At 26.8% G+C, this 20,573-nt stretch overlaps 2 protein-coding genes across 7 annotated transcripts in view; one reads left to right on the top strand and one right to left on the bottom strand.

Moving 5' to 3' along the window:
• The first annotated feature begins 231 nt into the window (after positions 1-231).
• On the top strand, positions 232-8,588 carry LOC129969698 (folate receptor alpha-like). Its single transcript, XM_056084384.1, has 6 exons — positions 232-431; positions 1,419-1,574; positions 5,037-5,234; positions 5,703-5,838; positions 7,233-7,312; positions 7,672-8,588. Exons 1-6 carry the CDS (start codon positions 429-431, stop codon positions 7,885-7,887), a joined length of 789 nt encoding a protein of 262 aa, XP_055940359.1. The 5' UTR covers positions 232-428; the 3' UTR covers positions 7,888-8,588.
• A 2,622-nt stretch (positions 8,589-11,210) lies between these two features.
• Positions 11,211-20,573, bottom strand: part of LOC129968742 (disks large 1 tumor suppressor protein-like) — a 294,351-nt gene continuing 284,988 nt past the window's right edge. For 5 of the 6 annotated variants that reach the window (XM_056082941.1, XM_056082943.1, XM_056082946.1 and 2 more), the window contains 8 exons: positions 19,847-19,867; positions 18,152-18,196; positions 17,662-17,712; positions 15,185-15,286; positions 14,856-15,028; positions 13,938-14,047; positions 13,732-13,823; positions 11,211-12,226 (listed from right to left, as the gene is read on the bottom strand). In XM_056082941.1, the coding sequence (XP_055938916.1) occupies positions 12,120-12,226; positions 13,732-13,823; positions 13,938-14,047; positions 14,856-15,028; positions 15,185-15,286; positions 17,662-17,712; positions 18,152-18,196; positions 19,847-19,867 (701 nt within the window). In that variant the 3' untranslated portion in view covers positions 11,211-12,119. The remainder of the gene's footprint in view (positions 12,227-13,731; positions 13,824-13,937; positions 14,048-14,855; positions 15,029-15,184; positions 15,287-17,661; positions 17,713-18,151; positions 18,197-19,846; positions 19,868-20,573) is intronic. The other variant, XM_056082944.1, reaches the window with a different exon arrangement.

Raw genomic sequence — 20,573 nt, 5'->3', positions numbered from 1 at the left:
AATAATAAGAATCCACAACTTAGTTTCGATTTCGTTTTAAAAGTAATGTTGTCGATTCAGCTTTTACGCTTTCATCGTATGCGATAACATGCTTTTTATCAGGAGAAAAATCTACATTTTCGTTATTGTGCATTCGAGATGGAGCAATAAGGAGGAGCTTCAATTTATTCTTCTATACGTAACCAATAAGAATGTGATGCCCTTTGCACATGCGCCAAGAATACGCGCGTTTTCTTGGCGTGTGTGACCGGCTGACCCTAAACACAGAATTGTTGTATGAATTATGTAATACAACCGCATGGTGCAGTCTGAGAACTATAGAAAAGTTTTCTGCGTGTAATGTTTGAAAGCATTTATTGATTCAAATAATTTCGCCCATTTTACCTCTGTGTTGCATTAGTTTTGTGTTGAATATTTTGCCCTTGGCAATGGTAACTTGTTTCCATCTGAATTTTAGTTTGTTTTATGTATAGATGTTTTATTAATTTGTCTTTGTTCTTAGCCACATATAATGAACGCTGATTATAGTATAAAATTAAGTTTACAAATTCTGCTTTCAAAATATTTCTATTTATCATTTTTAGTTACAAAAAGAAAAATATATAGATTTTTCAGATTGTGTCATAATTTATTTTTATAGTGTTATTTTAGAACTTTTGCCTATAATTGTACAATCTATTTTAAAATTTTAGTTTAAATAGAATTTTTTAAAAATTATTCAAACTAAATAATGTGAAACAAGAGTAAATGATAAATTATAAAGTTATTGCCTCTTAGGAAACTGAGTGCACTGAATGATGATTCATTCAGCATTTTAGACCAGCTGGCTGAAAAATATGAACACCTGCTAATATCATATTGCATATCTAAAGTAAAAATTGGAAGAAATTATTCATATTGATACAGGCGCAATTCTAAACAAATCTTCTTAGCTGTAAATTTTTTTCTTAGATTGTTTAATAAAGAGAAAATTTGAGTTTATTTGTAGTTTTATATGTACCATTTATTTAGAATTAATATTATATAGAATATCTTTATAAATATTTTATAATTTATACCATCAAAAGAATAATGAAATATCTGTTTGTTTTAAGCATAGTTAAACCGGATGTAGATAGGTTGAAATAATTGGAATTTTATTAAGATAAAATAATTAGAATTCAGTTTATGAAGTTTTTTATACATTTCTGAAAACCAATAAATATCTTCACTGTTAATGTTGAATTTCAGAACATCTGGTATATTATATCCTTTAATTCTGTATCAAAGTTATGTATCACACAAAAAGAAAACTCAATTAAACTTTCCAATAGAACCTTCAGTTTATAGCTTGTTAAAAAATCCTTTTAATTTATGTTTTAAATTTCATGCTATAATACTGTTTGAAATAAAGTGAATCCACTATATTTGGTTTTCAGGCTTTTCTGTATCATATCATCATAGCTGCCATTTTTGTGCTTATCAGGGAGAGTTTCTGTCAATTGAGTCACAACAAAGATGAATTATTAAATTGGTGTTTGAAAAGCAAAAACCACAAGTATAAACCTGGGCCAGAAGATTCATTGCATGAGCAAGTATAGTAATTTTTATTCTAAATGTCCAATATCTAAACATTTTAAATTAAGTGACAGTTTGTTAGCATAATAGTTTTTAATACACAATGTCAAATAACATATTAATATAAATGGATGTTTCTTGCTATGAAAATTGTATTAAATATTAGAGTTTAGACACAATGCATGAAGTCTGTATAGAAGTTTTCTTAATATCCAAGAGGTGTTACATGTGTTTGAAGACAACCTTCTGACAGATTTATCATCAAATCTTAAATATGACCTAGAAAACTAACAGGGTTATATATATATATATATAAACAATCTATATCTGTGATATATGAAATGGGCATTAAAGATAATACTTTTATTTAAAGAAACATGTGGTTCCTCGTATGAAGGAAATGAAAGCCTTTTAGCTTCCTTCTTGTAATGAAATGAATTGATGAACCTATGGAAACCATTCAGTTATAACAGCAATCAAATCGAATGGGTGTATTAGCAATCCATTTAGTTTTATTTCGATTGCCATGTCAGTATAATGGTATTAATTGTCCAGGAAAAATTTTGTCGCTAAACAATGGTCTAGTTTATATTCCCTTATTTTTAAGAGAATGTAAACAATTACCAAATATTTATAATTTAATTAAAATAAATTTGAAAGTGAAGAGTAGAAAATTTGGAGTCTTAAAGATTTTAAAACATATTTTCTTATTATTGCATGCTAAGAATAATTGTTTCATAATATTAAAATTATTTTGGCACTACTGTTCGCAGTATATAGTTATTAAAAAAAATAAGTGCAAATTAAGTTTCTTGTAGATATAGTATTCTGTATGTTTTTCCTATAGCAGTTGAAATACTAAAATTTTAATATTCTCTCACTAACTAGATTTCAGCCACTGACTGAAATCCAGTTACTCTATAATTTTTACAGAAATTTTGATATGAAAATATTTAATTTTTCAATTATTTACATGAAATTGTTTTACTGAACTCCAATTATTTTGATCGATTGGAACCAGATATGATCCGAACAGATGAATATATAATTAATTGTAAAAGGTAATTAGATAAGTAAAAAGTCTTAATTTAAAATGTTGCTTATATTGCATTTAATGATTACAAAAGTAGTGCTAGTGAAAATCAATATTACTGTCTTTATGTGCGAAGGTCTTTGCAAATTCGCCCCCCCCCCTTTCTTCCTTGAAGCTGTCTAGAGATTTGAGATCAAATAATTTGAATTCTGCATCTTTATTGATTATATGTTATAAAATTAACATATTTTTCTTTTTAAATTTATTATTTTTTTACTTTTTTCCTTATTGGTAGAAAAATACTTGAATGCATCCTATCTATTGAGTAAAGATGTATAATTATTTCTCTTTAAATCTTATTTTCTTCAAATGAGTTTTAAAAAATGAACATAATGGCTTGTTTATAAATTTTTTATTAAATTTTTCTCTTTAATATGTGTGTAATGCAAGTTTAAGGAGTGAAAGATATTTCTTGGGTGCTCATTTAACTGCTCAAAAGTGTCCGAGTCAAGCCTCTGTCGAGCGGGGCAATTTCTGGCGATCAGGACTTGTAGGGTTAATATATTATCTGCCCTTTCTTTTCACATTTCATATTTGTGATCTTGATCATATTCTACTGCAATAATTCATTTTAAAATTTTAATATTGATATTGTTTTACAAATGTATAGTTATAAGATGGCTCTTCCTGAGATAACATATCTAGTTGATATTTCAAATATTATTATAGATACATTTTTAAAATGAATTTCATTGCAAATAAAATTGTCATAAATACAAATATAATCAGTCATAATTCACTAATAAATTTTTATTAATGCATAAAATTTTGACAAATTAACTTTTCTTTCAAGCTGTTTTAGCATCTAATTGTAGAAAAATATATGTGTAAGTTATGAAACAATTTTTAAATTTTATACTAGATTTTTATGATCTTTTTATGATTTAAGCTAATTATGTAAAATATATTAAAGTTTTAAACATGTTTTTCTCTACACTTAATTTACAAAGATTAAGAATTCTCCTGTATTATTGCCATTCAAATTAATGTTAATTTATTTACTTAAATTTTGCTTTTTAAAAAAATGATTTTCATTACATTTATTATAGATTGAAACTTTTGCAAGTTTGAGGTTACAATTCTTATTGTGCCTTATTTGTATTTAGAATAATTAAATTAAGATAATTATAAAATAAGTTAATCTGTTTAGAGAGTTCAGTAGCAGCAACTAGTAGGTGGATTGATACTAAAACTTTCTGCTTCAACTATTCTAAATATTATGTATACTATTTGAGTTTATTTGTATTTTTTGGGTTCAAAAGCCATCTTTGACTAAGCTGTGTCTCACTCAGAATATTAAAATATTTATTTAAAGTATACTATTTGAAGTATATCCTAAAATATTCAACAAAGAATATTTTTTGTAAATTTATAGAAAGTACTTTTATTTAAAAAAGTTTTATGAAAATGTTAAATATTAAATACTATACAACTTTTATTTGTATCCAAAAATTTGTCCAAATTCAAATATTTTTTGTCTAAATTTGTCCAAATTCAAATATTTATTTTGTTTAAATTTGTCCAAATGCTTATTTTCAAGGAAGTAGGTGCTTGCAGAGACTGTATTTATAAATGAGATGTTATTTGCAGATGGTATAAATTGTAATAATATATAATGTAAACGTGGTTTTTTTTTTCCTATTTTTTGTTAGACTTTTTAAGAAACAAATTAGTATATATTGTGGAATAGAATTGTGTCTACTATCTTTCATTGATATATTTCCATTTCTTTGCATTTACTAATGAATTCATTTATTCAGATATGTCTTGTAAATTTACATCAGTGTTCTGCCACTTTAACCTGCAGTAGCATGGTCAATTTTTTTAATCTTGGAATTTTCAAGATTCAGATTCACATACTTACAAAAAAAAATCTTCTGTATTTGTGGGCCATATGCTAATGAAATCTGCTTTTTCTGTCGAATTATCTAATGTTAATGTGAAAGAAATGTATTTTTCAACATTTTGTTTTCTTCTTCTGTGCATATATTAATGCAACCTTTGTGGAGAGATTTAGAAGGCAACAGAAATTGGTCCATGCACATTTGATATAAATTCTGATATTGAACTGATGATGAGTTGTAGCTGTAAAATGCTATTGCTAGATCAACTTATTTTATAATTAATATGTAATTCTGGTAGAATTCAGAATTAAATACATTATTTCTTATTTAAATAATGCTTTATGCTAAATTTCTGAATTTTTGAAGTTGTAATTTATTGTTTAGATTTGATTTGGCAACAAATTGTTTCTATTAATCTTTTTGCTTTCACGCTAAATAAATATTTGGTTAATAATTTTTAAAAAAGGGGATAATTTTAAATTTAAAAGTTTCTTTTTTAACATTAGTTTTCTTAAATAACTATGCATTTGTTCCATTTTTAGTGTCTGCCCTGGAAAGATCATTCCTGTTGTACAACGGATGTTTCAGTTGACCTTCATGAGAAGAATATGTACAATTTTACTCTTGATCATTGCTATGCTCTAACTAGAAGAAATATATCAAGTGAATGTCGAAAATATTTTAAGCAAAATGATTGTTTCTATGAATGTGAGCCTCACATTGGCTTGTGGGTTGTTGAGGTTAGTGATTTCACTAAATTTTTTTAAAATGAAAAATAAATATATTTGTGAAAAATAAATATATTTGTCTTGATTAAACAGATTTGTTACAGTAAGATAAATTTTTAGAAGAATGCTTATTTTAAATGTTACAGAAAGTTGTTTCATTTTTATTTCATTTGTCTATTTATTGTAAAATTTATGTTTTTATCTATTCAAATTTCAATATTTGAGAAAATGGCATTAAAGAATCTTGTGAAATGCTCACCTTCAAAATTATCAGATGAATGATTCTATATCATTTCAGTTATTGATTGAAATAATATCTTTCTTATTACAGTCATTTTGGAATTACAATTTAATGGCTATCATTAATGCATTAAAATATATTTCATTTCATTGCATTTAACTAAGACTTTAGTACATAAAAGTCGGTCTTTCTAGATAATTACTAATGGCTACTGTTTTGACTTCCTTTCTTTTTTATAGACTAAAAGAAAGATAGCATCAGAGCGATTTTATAAAGTTCCTCTTTGTGCTAGTGATTGTGATGCATGGTTCAAAGCTTGTAGGGACGATTTCACTTGTGCATATAACTGGGCAAGAGATTTCAAGTTTTCCAAAGGTAATCACCATTGATTGTATTTGCAATATAGCAAGCTAAACTAATCTATCTCCCCTTGTCTTGGATGGCACAGTTATGTACTATTGATATGAACTGACATGAACCAAAACAGCATACAAAGAAAAGAACTAAAAAATTGTTTAAAGAAAAATAATCTTGAATAGCTTTGGATATAACAACCTGATCCTTTGGTGAATATATATCACCCAAATATATAATATATATTGTATGCCTGATGCTTGCATGTATCAGGAATAGAAAATTTATCCAAGCTAAGAGTTTGAGGTATTTAATATCAGTTTTTGAGCTCAATTGATACTAATTGACAATTTCTTCAGCTTCAATTATTTTTGATTGTGTGATATTATATCAACTGATACAAAGTGTTCTGTCAATATAGCCATTATTGCTTCAATGATGCTATTATCATGTATGTTTATATGTGTAATTTCATCCTATACATCACTACCCCTAATATATCCATTACTACTGATACACATATCCCTGAATATTAACACACATATATTTACAAAGCTCTTCTTTTTGTCTTCTCACCTCTCTGTCAAACCAAGGTCATTGGCATATAGTCATCAATATTTCTTTTGAAGAAGTGAAATTTTAATTTGGAATCTTTCGTTTCAGCATACATGCAAGATTGATTAAGCTCATCAAAGCTATATCGGGTAAAATTGACACTAATAATTGATATCCATTGAATACCTAGTTTCATTCCAATGAGAAAAGATTTGATTATTTGTCTTATCTGATACAAAAATATCAGTATCAATATGTACCTGATACAGTGAAATTTATCGACCTAACCCTAGTTTTTCTAAATGATATATCTGCATGAATGATATCTCCCCTCCATCCCGATTAATTTCTGTTATTTGCATCTTCTACATTTTAAAACCTTTTCTGATTGAGACTTATTTATTTCTTTGTTTTAAATAACTGTTTAAAAGAAATTATTTATTTGTTTTAAATGATTGTTTAGAAGAAACTTTTTCTCAAAATATCCAATCTCATCCCATTCCAATAAGATTCAAAATTTTTCTTTTTGATTGTGCATCTTTAATACTTATGCTGAAGTTATCTCAAAAGAAGGAAAATAACTTTTTCTACCCCTCATGATTTATCTGTATTTTGCTGGATTGTGGTGCGTAAAAGATAAACAATCAGCAAAGGATGATAATTTGTACTTAGATGTATGGGATTTTCCCTTTCTTTCACAAGAATTTTTGCCTCCCCCCCCCTTCCCCCAACTACGACATGGCATATATCTTTAGGTTGAATAATTTTGAAATGGAAAATGTGTTTATAATTTTATAAAATAATCTGCATTGCTTTATATTAAAATAATGATGCATTGAAATTCTCTTTTCATTAAATAGGTCACAATACTTGCTTGGAAGGAGCTAAATGTACAACTTTCAGAAATGTGTATTCAACTGCAAAAGAATTTTGTGAAAATGTAAGTTAATCTCATTTATAATATTAAGCAAAATAAATGGTTAAATCGTCAACTTTTATTTTTCTAGATTGTTTGAAAGAAACAGAAATTATTGCATTAAAGTTGATGAATAATTATCAGTAAAAATTTTTAGCTTGATAAAATTATTTGCTTATGATAAATATTTGATAATGTCTGACAGTTATGTGAGAGAAGCTTATTAAATAAAATACAACAAAGCATTTCATTATTATATATATGAACTATCTACTGTCCAGTAATAATCATATTAGTGAGTTAATAGATTAGTAAAAAATTGCATTATATTTCCTTTCCATGTGTTTCCAAAATTTTTAAATTAAATGTGTTTTTATTTCTAGGTATGGGACCAATCGTGGTTATATACTCCAGACACAGAACCTTGCATGCACATACAATTTGATGCATCAGCTGGAAATCCTAATAGAGCAGTTGCAGAACATTACATAAACCTTCGTCTTAATGGTGGACAATCCTGTGCTTCTTATATTTCCCAGTGGGTTTTCCTTTTGGGACTCTTGTCAGTATTAAGCTGGAACCGAAACAGTTTACAATAGCATAATTTTTTTAGGAATATCAGTTTAGGAAGTTTACAAATCAATTGAAATTATTTTATGTAATAACTGTGATTGATTTTTATTTTCCTTATCTCTTATAATCTCATTTACCAACTTCATTTTTACAGAATTAATATAAAACTATTTTTTGCAGTATGTTATCGACAATTGTGAAAGTTTTTATATCATTATTATGAACTAAATTATAGTATTATTATTCTTGTATTGCTCTGAAAGTGGATAACTTAAAACCAAATTTATTGACCTCTTATTGATATCTTCTTTTTGAAGAAAGGTAATTTTTCATATTTTGATTAAAAATGTTAGCTTAACTAGTTTTTATTAACAGCACTTTAGTAACAGACAAGAAAAAGCACTTTATTTTTACCATGAGCATTTAATATTACTCAATTTATGCCATAAATAGCTTAATGTGCTGATGATCAATACAAATAATACGAAAAACGATTTATATGGATATATAAATATTTAAATATATCTTACATCTACAAGAATGTTAAATTTTAGAATTAATTGCACTTCACGTGATATGCCAATGTTATAAATATTTTATTATTAGATAGATTATAGTCAAAATTTATCTTGTTGAAAGTCTAAAATTGTTTTATAGTTGTGAATCATAGAATGAAGCAAGAATACTCAATCATAGTGTATTATTTTTGAATATAGTCTATTTTTTGTAGGCAATTCTCAGTGTTTTTTGAAAAATAAACTTTTTTTAATAAATATGTGTGTGCTAACCATTCTTTAACTTGTTATACAAACAATTTTTTTGCATATAATGAAAATATTAATGGCATAAGTTTCATAAATAATTTATCTTTCAGAACATATGTAACGATGTTTGGTACAGTAAATAAGAAATATTGAATATAATAGTTATTGAAACTTACACTCTGCTCAGTTTATTTTATTTTTTTTATTTTGCAAATTTCTTATTCCTTCATTGTACATAATTAAGTTTTATATGGTCTTCTGGTTCAATATTTTTAATAATAATAAAAGCATATGTGTGCCTATTTTTTCGCACTTTATGAAATAGATTAAAAGCAATCCAGTTTCAAAGATAAATACTTTATAGAGTAGAAATGCATAATTGTGTAAGATATTTCCAGCCAAAACTACAATTGAATAATAAATATGCATTTTTCTGTAATATTTAAAAAAATATAGCGATTCAAAATTGATCATTACATCTTAAAATTCAAAAATATTCCATTACCAGTATATCAATTTGGATGTTGAGCAATTATACATAATGATTTTAATTGAAAAAATAATTATCATTAATACTTTTCAGTACTATAATAAACTTCAAATTATTTTCTCTACAAATATTTAGCATGCTTGTTAATCCATTGTTAAAAATTTATTAAGATGGATATAAATTGTTTCATATTTTCACAGATGGCTTTTTCACCAAATTTATGATGTGCTAGAATTTTGATATACATTTGCCTATAATTGATTTGGATTGAAAAGTTTTTATAACCAATTAATTTTAATTCCTTTTGAATACTATCACTGAATTGTAAAGTTTAAAAAAAATTTCAACTCTTTTCTACTTCTTATTCTTTCGAGTTCTTGAAACAGTTTTTATTAAAGTAATCTTTCTGTAATGTGTTAATCATTAAAAAAATACAACTCTAAGATATTAAATCATGAAGCTTGTGTAATGCTATACACCTAAACCTGATGTGGTATATTTTTTATAAACATGTTTCATTTATGAAAACAAAATATTCATTTAAGATTTTTCACTTCCAGTTTTTTTTTATGAACTAATAGATAAATTTGAGAAAAATGTATAGACGTAATACACAGAATAGGTTAAGTTTTCTAAAATAGTACAGATCAAACATTCATCAAAATATCATTTCTATGGTAACTATACAAAATAAGCTGTGTAATATTTCTAGTGTCAAACTGGTCTTTAAAAATGACTAATAAAGAAACACTATATTTAAAATTCTTAAAAATATTTATAATAACTGCAATTTTTAATCTTAGAATTTATCTACAGAGTTAATGATTTTTTTTTTCCTCTTTGAAAAATTTCATATATGTTAAAGTACTTTACATTTATTATATTCACGTTCTTGTATATGAAATACACAAAGTCAAAATTTGAATCCAAGACTTGATTAATATCCACTTTTTACACTTTCCTGAATGTGAGAAATGCATTTTTAGAATTATGTTCATAGACATTGCAACAGATATCACTCAAAAACACTTGGAGCTAGATTCATAATCTAGCTCCAAGTGTTTTTAAGTTGTCTTTACAATAAAAAGATTAGGCCAACTAAAGTCTATCGTTCTCTTTGAATCATCAGTCGGCAATGGCAGCTTTATGATGGGGAGCATGGTCCTACTGGAATTGTCCATTCCTGGAAGAGAGTGCTTAATAACATCTGAATGCCCAAGGGTATTTTACAGTAATCAAAGGACCTATATAGTATCAAGAAAACATCCTTAAACCATAATATTGTCTCGACCAGCTTGAAATGCTGTGTCGATGGAATTGGGTTCATGCTTTTGTGCTATTTTTCACTTTGCAACCTGTATTCCATTAATGATTTTTTGGTTTTATATGCATTTTATTTTAGTAAATAAAACATCTTTTTTCTTAAGCAAATTCCGAGTTTACATTCTAAATTGTATTTGAATATTTTTAATGTAAAAATCCCTCACAACTATTAAAATATATAAAATTTTCTAGCTCTTTTTTGGCTTTTGAAACAAAGTAGTTTTAGAGACAGGGAAGTTTAAAAATTGATTCCAATTTTCAATTCTCAAATAAGTATAGAAAGATGCCATCTATATAGAAAAGATGGAACTGAAATAATATCCTCTCTAAACATACAAAAATGCGACTTAATTGGTAGTATAGTTTATACTATGTCAATAAAATAACAATGTATTATATAACAGAAATATTTATTGATGCTGTGAATAATATAGTTCATCAATTGAGAATTGCTACTGAATAAAGGACAACATATTAAATTGCCAAGTCTTATTCTTAATAATACATTACTCCATCAACTGCATTTTTTTTTTTTTTTTTTTTGCAAATTATGCCACTAATAAATTTTAGCTTTGTTTCAACCCCTTTGGTACAAATATATTTTTATGCATTAATAAATTATAGAATTTTCTACTTTTGTTTTTTTAGTATTTATTTTATTAGGTAAAAAAAACAGATTGATTATAGTGTCTCCTGAAGTGTATAAAAGGTCATATTTCCTTTTAGTCTGGAGAATAATTAAATGAATGCACAGCAAAGAAAAGAGACATGCTACTTTGCAAGTGTTAAATTTATTACACATATCACTGAGTTGGTCATATCTGTTACACACACATACACACCTGGGATGAAGAAATGTACATTTGCATAGAGAACACTCTCAATAACAAAGAGAAACACCAGCCATTGATGAATTGTACAATGTCCTGACAGAAGGAACAACTCTGGGCAAACCATGATATGCCATTGAAACAATATGCAAAAAACAAACAAACACATTAAGTACACTAAATTCATACAACAGCGAGGCTGAAAGAATGGATGCTTTGCTTTATTTTGTTTTCCTTACAGGAAACTCATTTTTAAATAAAATAAAATGAATTTTAAAACCTTGGAATGAAATGATGGTTACAGAAAGATGCAAATACTGGAATGCACGTCCAGATACATAAGCTGCTCGCTGGACTAAGAACTGGATTAAATCGTCAAGCATCATAATCAAGACACATAAAAGAACAAAATCATTAAAAAATATCTTGCTTATCCAATAAAAGCTATCAGTTTAAATGCTGTCTCCCTCACTCATTTTATGCCCCTCTTTTGCATCAACTGAATCATAAAAGATTTATCTTGGAAGCTAAATCCTCTTATATTCTTGAGAGTTGTCACAATCCAAAAAAATAGTTTTCTAAAAAATAAAACCAATTTCGCTTTGCTTTAAGTACTATAAATATGTACATTTGAAGGTAAAGCAATTGCAGCTTGCCGATGTAATAGGAATGCTACATATATATATATATTTATTTATATATATTTTTTCATATTTTATACATCTCTGCGATGGAAACCTGAGAAGGCTCCGGTCCATTCAAAATAGCCGTACTAAGAAGCTGCCTTCTAGATGAAATCAATATTTACTTCGATGAGAGAGATTTGTGATGAAAGACTCAAGATATGTGGATCACAGTTTCTCCTTGGCTGGTACCCAGATTGTGGGACCTGCCTGATCGTGGATGACCTCTTTCACCTTGCTGTAGATCTCTTCAGGAGTATCACCTTGGATAATAGCTAGGAAAAAAAAAACTTTTTAGTAAATTGCAAAGTACGTTCTATTGACAAGAAATTAACCTAAAATTGATTATTAGAATTAAAACACCCTCTCATACTAATCTGATCAACACAAAGTTTAGGTTCTACATGTTTTCTTCAAAAACATTGTAAGTGATATATCAGTGATCATTTGTTTATTAGGACAATTCACTAACATTATTTTAAAATTTTATTTTCTTTAAATTTTGTGCATTTTACTAAATGAGTTTTGACAGTTTCTTTTTTTTTCCATTTAAATAGGCAGTACACATTTTTAATGTTTCATTGAAACCTGCTATCTATCATTTTGTAAAATCTGAAATTAAAACAAAATATCGTCGCGTTAAATGTAACTCAAAATCAGTACTCAAAATGGATTCATGGATATCAAAGAAAATGTTTGAGGAAGGAGAATGTTATTTTAGAAGAGTTTAGAAGCTCATCGGCACTTTTCATGTCTTTAAAAATGGTTTTTGTCACTGGATGGCTGCTACACATACAATGCATAGAAAATACAACCAACTTCTCATAGTTTCAGAAGGGTTTAAAAAAATGTTTCTGCATTACATTTCAACTGGATTTCCTGTATAAGACACCAAAATATGTTTGTAAGATAAAATTGTAGAATAATTTATTTAAATAAGTTTCATAATAGCTAAATTATAATAATCTAATTTTACTTCAGAATTTCATTTCAAACATTTTATCACCAGCCTTTTGTAATCAGCTGTTCATGACAGCCACAACCACTGTGTATTTAAAATAATAGTAAAATAAAAACCTATCTGCTTGTCATAAATACTGTACTCATTTTGCCAATTTTTATTTCATATGAAAATTATTGACACCTAGATATGCCAATGTTTTATTTTGCAATATTTCCTAAATGGAGAAGAAGGGAACGGATAACTATTGGTGATTTATATAGGAGGTCATGAATATTCACATGAAGCAAACATTTTTGAAATCAGTACCTTGGTTGTAGCTGTTATGAGTTTTTCGCATAGAGATTATATAGGAAGTAGCAATTTTTTTCCCCCTGAAAAGGGGGAGTAGAGGAAGGTAGATATATCTAGATATCATGAACTTTCATATGACACAAAACTAGCAAAACCAGACCAATTGTTGGAGCTAGTAATTCATTCATAAGTTTTCTTCATCACTTTAAATATACAGATGGTTTGTTAAACAGCATGATAAGTCTATTATAAATTAATCTGCTTAACACAAAAGAGATTATTGTAGTTAATGCAAATATTATATTCATGTTAAAATATAAATGCAATAGAAAACAAATGTAACATATAATGAATGCATTAATTTATGTCTTTAAATTTATTAAAAGTATTTCTCAATAAAGATATCATTTTTGCAGTAGCTGTATAATTTTTATAAAATCTCCACCTTCTCATATCTTGTTGCATAAATCTTAAGCATACACCAATTGTATTTAATTTAAAGTCAAGAATAAAACTTCTTTTTACCTGTAAAATATTCTCCAAATTCTTGTTCTAATTTTAGAGCTCGCTCATAAGCTTTTAAAGCAGACATTTCAGTGATGCGCTTATTCATTTCTCTGCAAATTAATAATAATAATAGTAATTGATAATAATACTTGATTGATACTTGATATTGATAATATACTTGAAAAATATATTAACATCCCTATGAATTGCATTTAAAGACTTACATGACAGATTCTGCAGATTTGGGCTTTAAAAGAATGGCTATTGGATGGAGACCTGCTACCTGAAGCCTCTTGATGGCATTCCCACTGACATCAAGGATGCAGTGCTTGCCCTAGAAAAATAAAATTGGTTAATGATGTTAACAAGCATACATCACAAAAACGTCAGCTGCTTTTTTATGAAAGAAATAAAATATTAACATTTTTCTAATTCCTATTACTATACATATTCCATTTCCTTTGATGTAGTGTAGTTAATTTTTTATTGTAACCTTTGCTTTAAAAACAGTTTTTAAAAGATCCTTCCAGAAAAAATTCCAAAAACATTTTCACAACTAGACACTAATTTTATAATAGAATACAATTGTGCATTATGTTATAAAATTTGTAGTTATATTTCACTAAATATATGACAGAATGCACACACACATATATAACAGAATTTTGAAAGAACACAATTCTAGAAAATATAAATCTTACTAATTACATTGATGAATTTAATGGATTGGAAGAAGTTGTTAAACTGCTAAATTAATGTTTGAGTTAACATTGCATCATGATTTTTTTAACTAATTAGGGAACATAAATTGGTGATTTTAGTAGTATTTCTACTTTTGATCAATACAAAATTTTCATAAGAAGGGAAAATAAATGTTATATGTTATCAAAAATGATACGTCATATGTAGAAAATAATAATAAACATACATATATATATATATATATATTTTAAAAATTGAAGCAGAACTACGGTGATTTTCTAGTAATAAAAACAATCCATATTGATGAAATGCATTATTTATAGTTATATGTTCTTTAAAGATATTCAAAAAATTAAACCGAAAAAAAAAAATGTGTCATTTGCCAAGTTGAATCATTATGTTTATTATTAAATAAAGCATCAAATATTCATTTTGATTACTTTTTCTGCTACTTCTCTGACTGAGGCAACACTAGTCCCATATAGATTATCATTGTATTGGCCAGCTTCTATGAACATATGATTCTGGATGTCTCGTTCCATCTGCTCTCGAGATGCCACAAAATGGTAATCTCGACCATCTACTTCATAATCTCTTTTGGGACGTGTTGTGTCTATAATATAAATAACCCACTTTTAGTTGATACTAGTAGAAATTAAGCATAAACTAATAGATTTAGAAGTTTTAGAACAAGAGGGAAAATACAAAATAATCATTACTAATTTCAGAAGTTAGATACAAAGTTACAAAATCTTTTAAAGATACTCACGAGGAACACAGCTACCGAATTTGTCAGGGTATTCAGAAATGAGATCATCATTGATTCTGTCTTTAAGAGGACCCAAAATAATGACTGGCCTTGCATATGTAACTAAGAAAGACAAAGCATTAATGAATAATTATTAATGATGTACAGCAATCAAATTTATTGAAGACACAAGAAGTTACATGTAATAAGTAAAATTCGTTAGCTTTAATTTCCTTATTTTTATGTCTTTAATAATTCTTTACTATAAGCCTTATGAAATATTGAAATATTTTTTTTTAAGTTTCAAGATTAGAAATTGCTATTAAGAACTAATTAAATCCATAGATTAATTGATAGTTGCTTTCAGAAAAGAAAATCAAACTAATGTAATATTAATTTGAATACATGAATGAAAAATCGACTGCAACGTTCAATTTTATGAAAATTATACAGTATACCTTGCTTAAAAAGCACCTCCTATAACAATTAAAATAAAAAGTGAAAAATGACTCTCTTAACAAATGATGTTAAGTATTAATTTGCATTGAGCACATATTTGAAGGCAATCCTTATTTCTGTATTGAAGAAGATTCGGTCAAATAATATTGTCATATGCTGCTTAAAAGGATTTTGAGCAAGCATCTCTGAAACGTTAATTGTCAGCATTGTGTTTGACCCAGGTTATAGGGTTGGAAATGGTTAGTAATGATATTGAAATGTTGGTGAAATACATAGCCATGTAGAAAGAACTACTTAAGTGCTAAGGGATTGGATTCTGTGTCATAGTAAAAAGGTGTAAATAAGATTTGATCTGAACAAGAGGAAATTATGTTCTCAGCAGACACCTGCCTTCCAGCGAAATAAGGGAGATGTTAAAAGTATTGTAAATTATTGCATCATATATTGAGAAGCATCATTTTAAACAAGCAATAATAATGAGTCTCATCTTTGCCAAATTCTGAAGAGTAGCTGAAGCCAAATATCTTAAACAACTGTCTTGTAAAAAAAATTATAAATAATAACTTATATAATTATAAATGAGTATATTTTCAAAATAGAATGCATTGTTCTATTTTAAAGGATTTGTATAAAAAAAATGATTCTCTTAATAAGTGTTTTACATTATGTTGTTAACAAGAACACTTGGAAGAAGTTATGCTTGTTAAGTGAGGTTCCACTGTCATTAAAAGTGCCTGAAAAACAAAATAAAGCAGAACCACAATATCTCATTGCCTAGCTTCCCTACTTTTTTTTACAAATACCAATAAGATATTTTTTATATCTTAATGATATTCAGTGAAAAACTAGGAAAATTAATTCATTATTAAATTTGATTGTTTAGTTCAAATGCTTTCACATTTCTTTAGAGGATTTAATAGAAATTGCTTTCGCTAAAATTTGCCACATGGGTCAATTGATATTAATTTTAAGAAATTAAATCCAGGAAATTGCTCATATCTTTTGCAGAAGTAAAAATTTTATTCTTCCAATTGTTAATCAAAAAACAATAATCATTCTGCTATAATGCTAATGTTCAACTAATACAATAATAAAAATCTGAATTATGCTGATTACAAAAACTGAAATCCACTAACTCACAAAAAATCACTAAATGTATAGAAATTCAAAATATTCCAATAGTCAAATAATTTTTAGAGAAAATTTTCATTTTCCACTTTTGATATCAGAATTTATAATTTTTTGCCCAACCAAAACAAGGCATTCAAGTTTCCCCCCACCCTCTCTAAAACTGACTGCCATTGAAAAAAGTTCAAGTAGTTCTACATAAATAAAATAAAAAATAAAACTATATGCCTTGCCTTCAGTAAGTCGCTATTTACCAAGAATATTAATAGCATTAATATAGTTCATAGTCAACGAATTTAAATGAATGATATTTTATATAAAATGAAAAAGTATTTTAAATTGAACCTGTATAATAAACAGAGTATTTCAATTTGTTCACTATATATATAAAGTGGAAAAATTGCCAACATCGATTCAGTTATTGAAGCTAGGGACTAAGCGAAGGTGTTATTATCTCTAAAAACTGGATTGCTGTAGGGCAAGTAGTAAAGGGGACAGATGTCACCTATGTATTTAAGGGACCGGATATATTTAAGGCTCATACACTTTTATATGGAATGCTTTAAAAAAAATTAGCACAGTTCTTATGGCTGGGGGACTTTGCTGCAGTTCTCCCCTAAAAAGTTGTGGGAGATCTAACGTTGAAACTTTTTACAAAATTTGCAGGTGAAAAAGGGCAGAATGATGCATGATCTAGAAGTTGCAAGTTTTCATATGAAATAAAAATTGGTAAAATCGGATCTGTTGTTGGGATTAGAGGAGTGACTCGTTGATTCTTCCCAATTATTTTAAAAGCATACATTTAATTAATTAGAATCTAATAGACATATATTAATGGATCGAAAATATGCCATATTTTAAAATCTAAATGTAATTCAAAAAATTCACGAACACTGATTTAGATTACTTACTTTTTTCCTGATTCACAGCTTCATAGGAAAGAATGGGCTCATCAGGACCACCTAAAGAAAGTATAACAATTATTGCAACAAAAATTAATATTTAAAGTAAAGAATTAAGATAACAAAGATAAAGACGATTCAGATTAAATCATTTCAATATTAAATTATAAAGCAGCATTTCAGTATTCTATAAAAGAATATTTTATTATAAGTACTGTAATACAAAATTTCTTACATTTTCAATGTATGATGAAATTTATGCAAATCAATTCGGAGATAAACTAACGTTTTGAATAATTAATGCAAAATTAATCCTAATTAACATAAAAGTGGCAAAAATATTAATTATATGTGTTATATTAAATAAAGCAAGAACAATAAAATTTCATTAATTATAATATAGTTTTCATTTTATGCCATTTATTAGACAAGATTTTACAATTTTTATATCTAAAATACTGTAGGATCAAATAATAGCATGCAAAAATCAAGCACTTACGTATGCTTCCACCTTCACTGTCACTGGCAGATATGTTTGGAGCTTCTGCAAAATAGATTTTTAAAAATATCAAATCTATACTAATTTTAAAAAGATTAAAATAATACTCTACAATAATAATACATTGTAAAATTTTAATATTATTCAATTTCAATCAATTTAGAAATCTTATTCTAAAAACAAAATTTTGAATTCAGAAAAATTGAACCATTAATGTTTAATAAATTTATTAACTGAAAATGATTCTATAATTAAAACCACTAGAAATGCAAAAAAGGGGAAAACATTGTGAATCTGTTCATCAACATAATTATTAACATAATAATTATACCTCTACAATAATTCAAATGTTCAATTTTAATCAACACTTATTTCTTTAAAAAATAGCTGGAATGAAGAATCCATTTTTTGAAAGTAGCAAAATATAACTACCTTTTTCATAAGGGACTGAATTATTATTGTTACATCATATTGTTGAATGTAAAACTTGCAAAAAACATTTTATTGATGCAATCCGCATTGAAATTGTTTTGATTATGATATACTGTTTAATTCCCTATTGCTACACCAAAATTTATTATGCTTCACTGCTAGTAACTTAGTAACTTCCGACAGACATTTTGATAAATAGTAAGAAAATACTAGGGGAATCAAAATTTATCCACTATGTATATGATAAGGCAATATTAGCTAAGTTTTTATAAAACATTATATCATACTTAATTTTGATTTCTACATATCTGTATTTAGTATCAGTCTTTTCAAAGTTTACCCAACTTTGATACAATATTGTTTAAATTTCAAAATCAAATATTGCTTTAAAAGAAGCAGTTATTTCCTTTTTATATAGACAAATCTTAAAAAGCATGAAAGATGCACATTTCAATTTAATGCTTTTGTGCAATACAATATATTGTGCACAGAGTCTAATACCAATTAAAAGAAATAATTGAGAAGAAATATGCTTTATTAATTTAGGATTCTAAATTATACACATAAAATGACAAAACTGTGAAAATAACCGCAGCAAAGAGAAAATGATATAATTTGCATTCTTTTGCTAACTTAAACTGTAAGTACATACAAAAATGAGCAAGAGCAAGTCTTTTTTCCTCTTCAAACAACCTTTCTCCTCTATTGCTTTAAAGTAATAATATGGTGATGGAGTCCCACAAGTTTATTAAAGGCTCATTGCATTAATTTTCCCACAAGTTTATTAAACACTTTAAAAGTTAGCTTTACAAACAAGACCCCCTCCACCCTCAAATTTACAGATTTTCATACAGTTACACAAGAATAAATTTTGCCTGGAGTATAATATTATTTTAATACATTTTCCTTTTCATATTAAGCCTTAAAAATACTCAATAAGCAACAATGTACTTTTCCCCCAAGATTAACGCTAAATCATCTAATGGCAGGACGTCATTATGCTCTTATTAATATGTTGAAATATATTCTAACATTATGCATCAATTTGAGTCAAATAGCAAATGTATTTTGTCCAAACAGTAAGAGGACATCCAAATATTTTAAAATGCACTGTTAGAGCAAAGCATGAATGATATACAGTATAACAAATAATACAACAATTGATTATGTCGTTCAATATTAGCAAAAATTTTAAGGAAGGCAAGATAAAGCAAGGGTTAGAGAAAGAGAAAAAAGCATGATCTATGGGGAATTTGTACTAACCTTTGGTAGGAGATCCATCTTCTAAGAAGCCATGAAAAAGTATAGGATTGATTAATATTGGAAAGAAAAATTACATAACAAGAAAAGGTTATAGTGATTAGAGAAGCAATGTTGCGAAGAAAAATGACAAAAATTTGGAATTTTTCTTACTATATTATTCTATCTAGAGATTTTAAGCTTTAATATTTTCCCATTGTTTACAAGCATTTCTATTAGCCTTCTCAATTTAAATTTAAGCAATTTTAACCAGATTTATTTTCAGTTCACATCATTACTCTTCTGGTATATGAAAATAGTGATATATGGATCCCATTGTTTATATTATGGAATAATAATCATACTGTTTATAAGCTTTTTTAATAGTCTTCTCAGATTAAATTTAAGTAGTTTCTCATAATTTAAGTTTTCCCAGTTTACATCATTCCTCTTATGGTCTATGAAAACAGTAATGTTTGGAAAAGTACATTACACAAAACATATAATGCTTCTATCATTATCAAATAGGTAATATGCATGCAAAGAAAGATCAATTACACAGTACATAAATAAATTTAAAAAATTTAAACCAAATTGAATAAAATGCAGGTAAATTAGATGATTTAGGAAATAAAAAGTTATTTGGCTCAAGTAATAATAATAATATTAATAAAAGAAATCACTTTGCTACAACAAATATTACACATTTGGAATAATTTCAAACTATCATTCTTAAATCCCAAAGCACAAC

Source organism: Argiope bruennichi, chromosome 5, assembly GCF_947563725.1.
Source record: "Argiope bruennichi chromosome 5, qqArgBrue1.1, whole genome shotgun sequence".
Classification (NCBI taxonomy): domain Eukaryota; kingdom Metazoa; phylum Arthropoda; class Arachnida; order Araneae; family Araneidae; genus Argiope; species Argiope bruennichi.
This window is presented reverse-complemented; position numbering and strand designations above follow the sequence as displayed.

Excerpts from the sequence above, each read along its gene's own strand:
- LOC129969698 (XM_056084384.1), top strand. Across the intron at positions 1,575-5,036 it reads AAGATTCATTGCATGAGCAA|TGTCTGCCCTGGAAAGATCA; the intron begins GTATAGTAATTT and ends TTCCATTTTTAG. Across the intron at positions 7,313-7,671 it reads CAAAAGAATTTTGTGAAAAT|GTATGGGACCAATCGTGGTT; the intron begins GTAAGTTAATCT and ends TTTTATTTCTAG.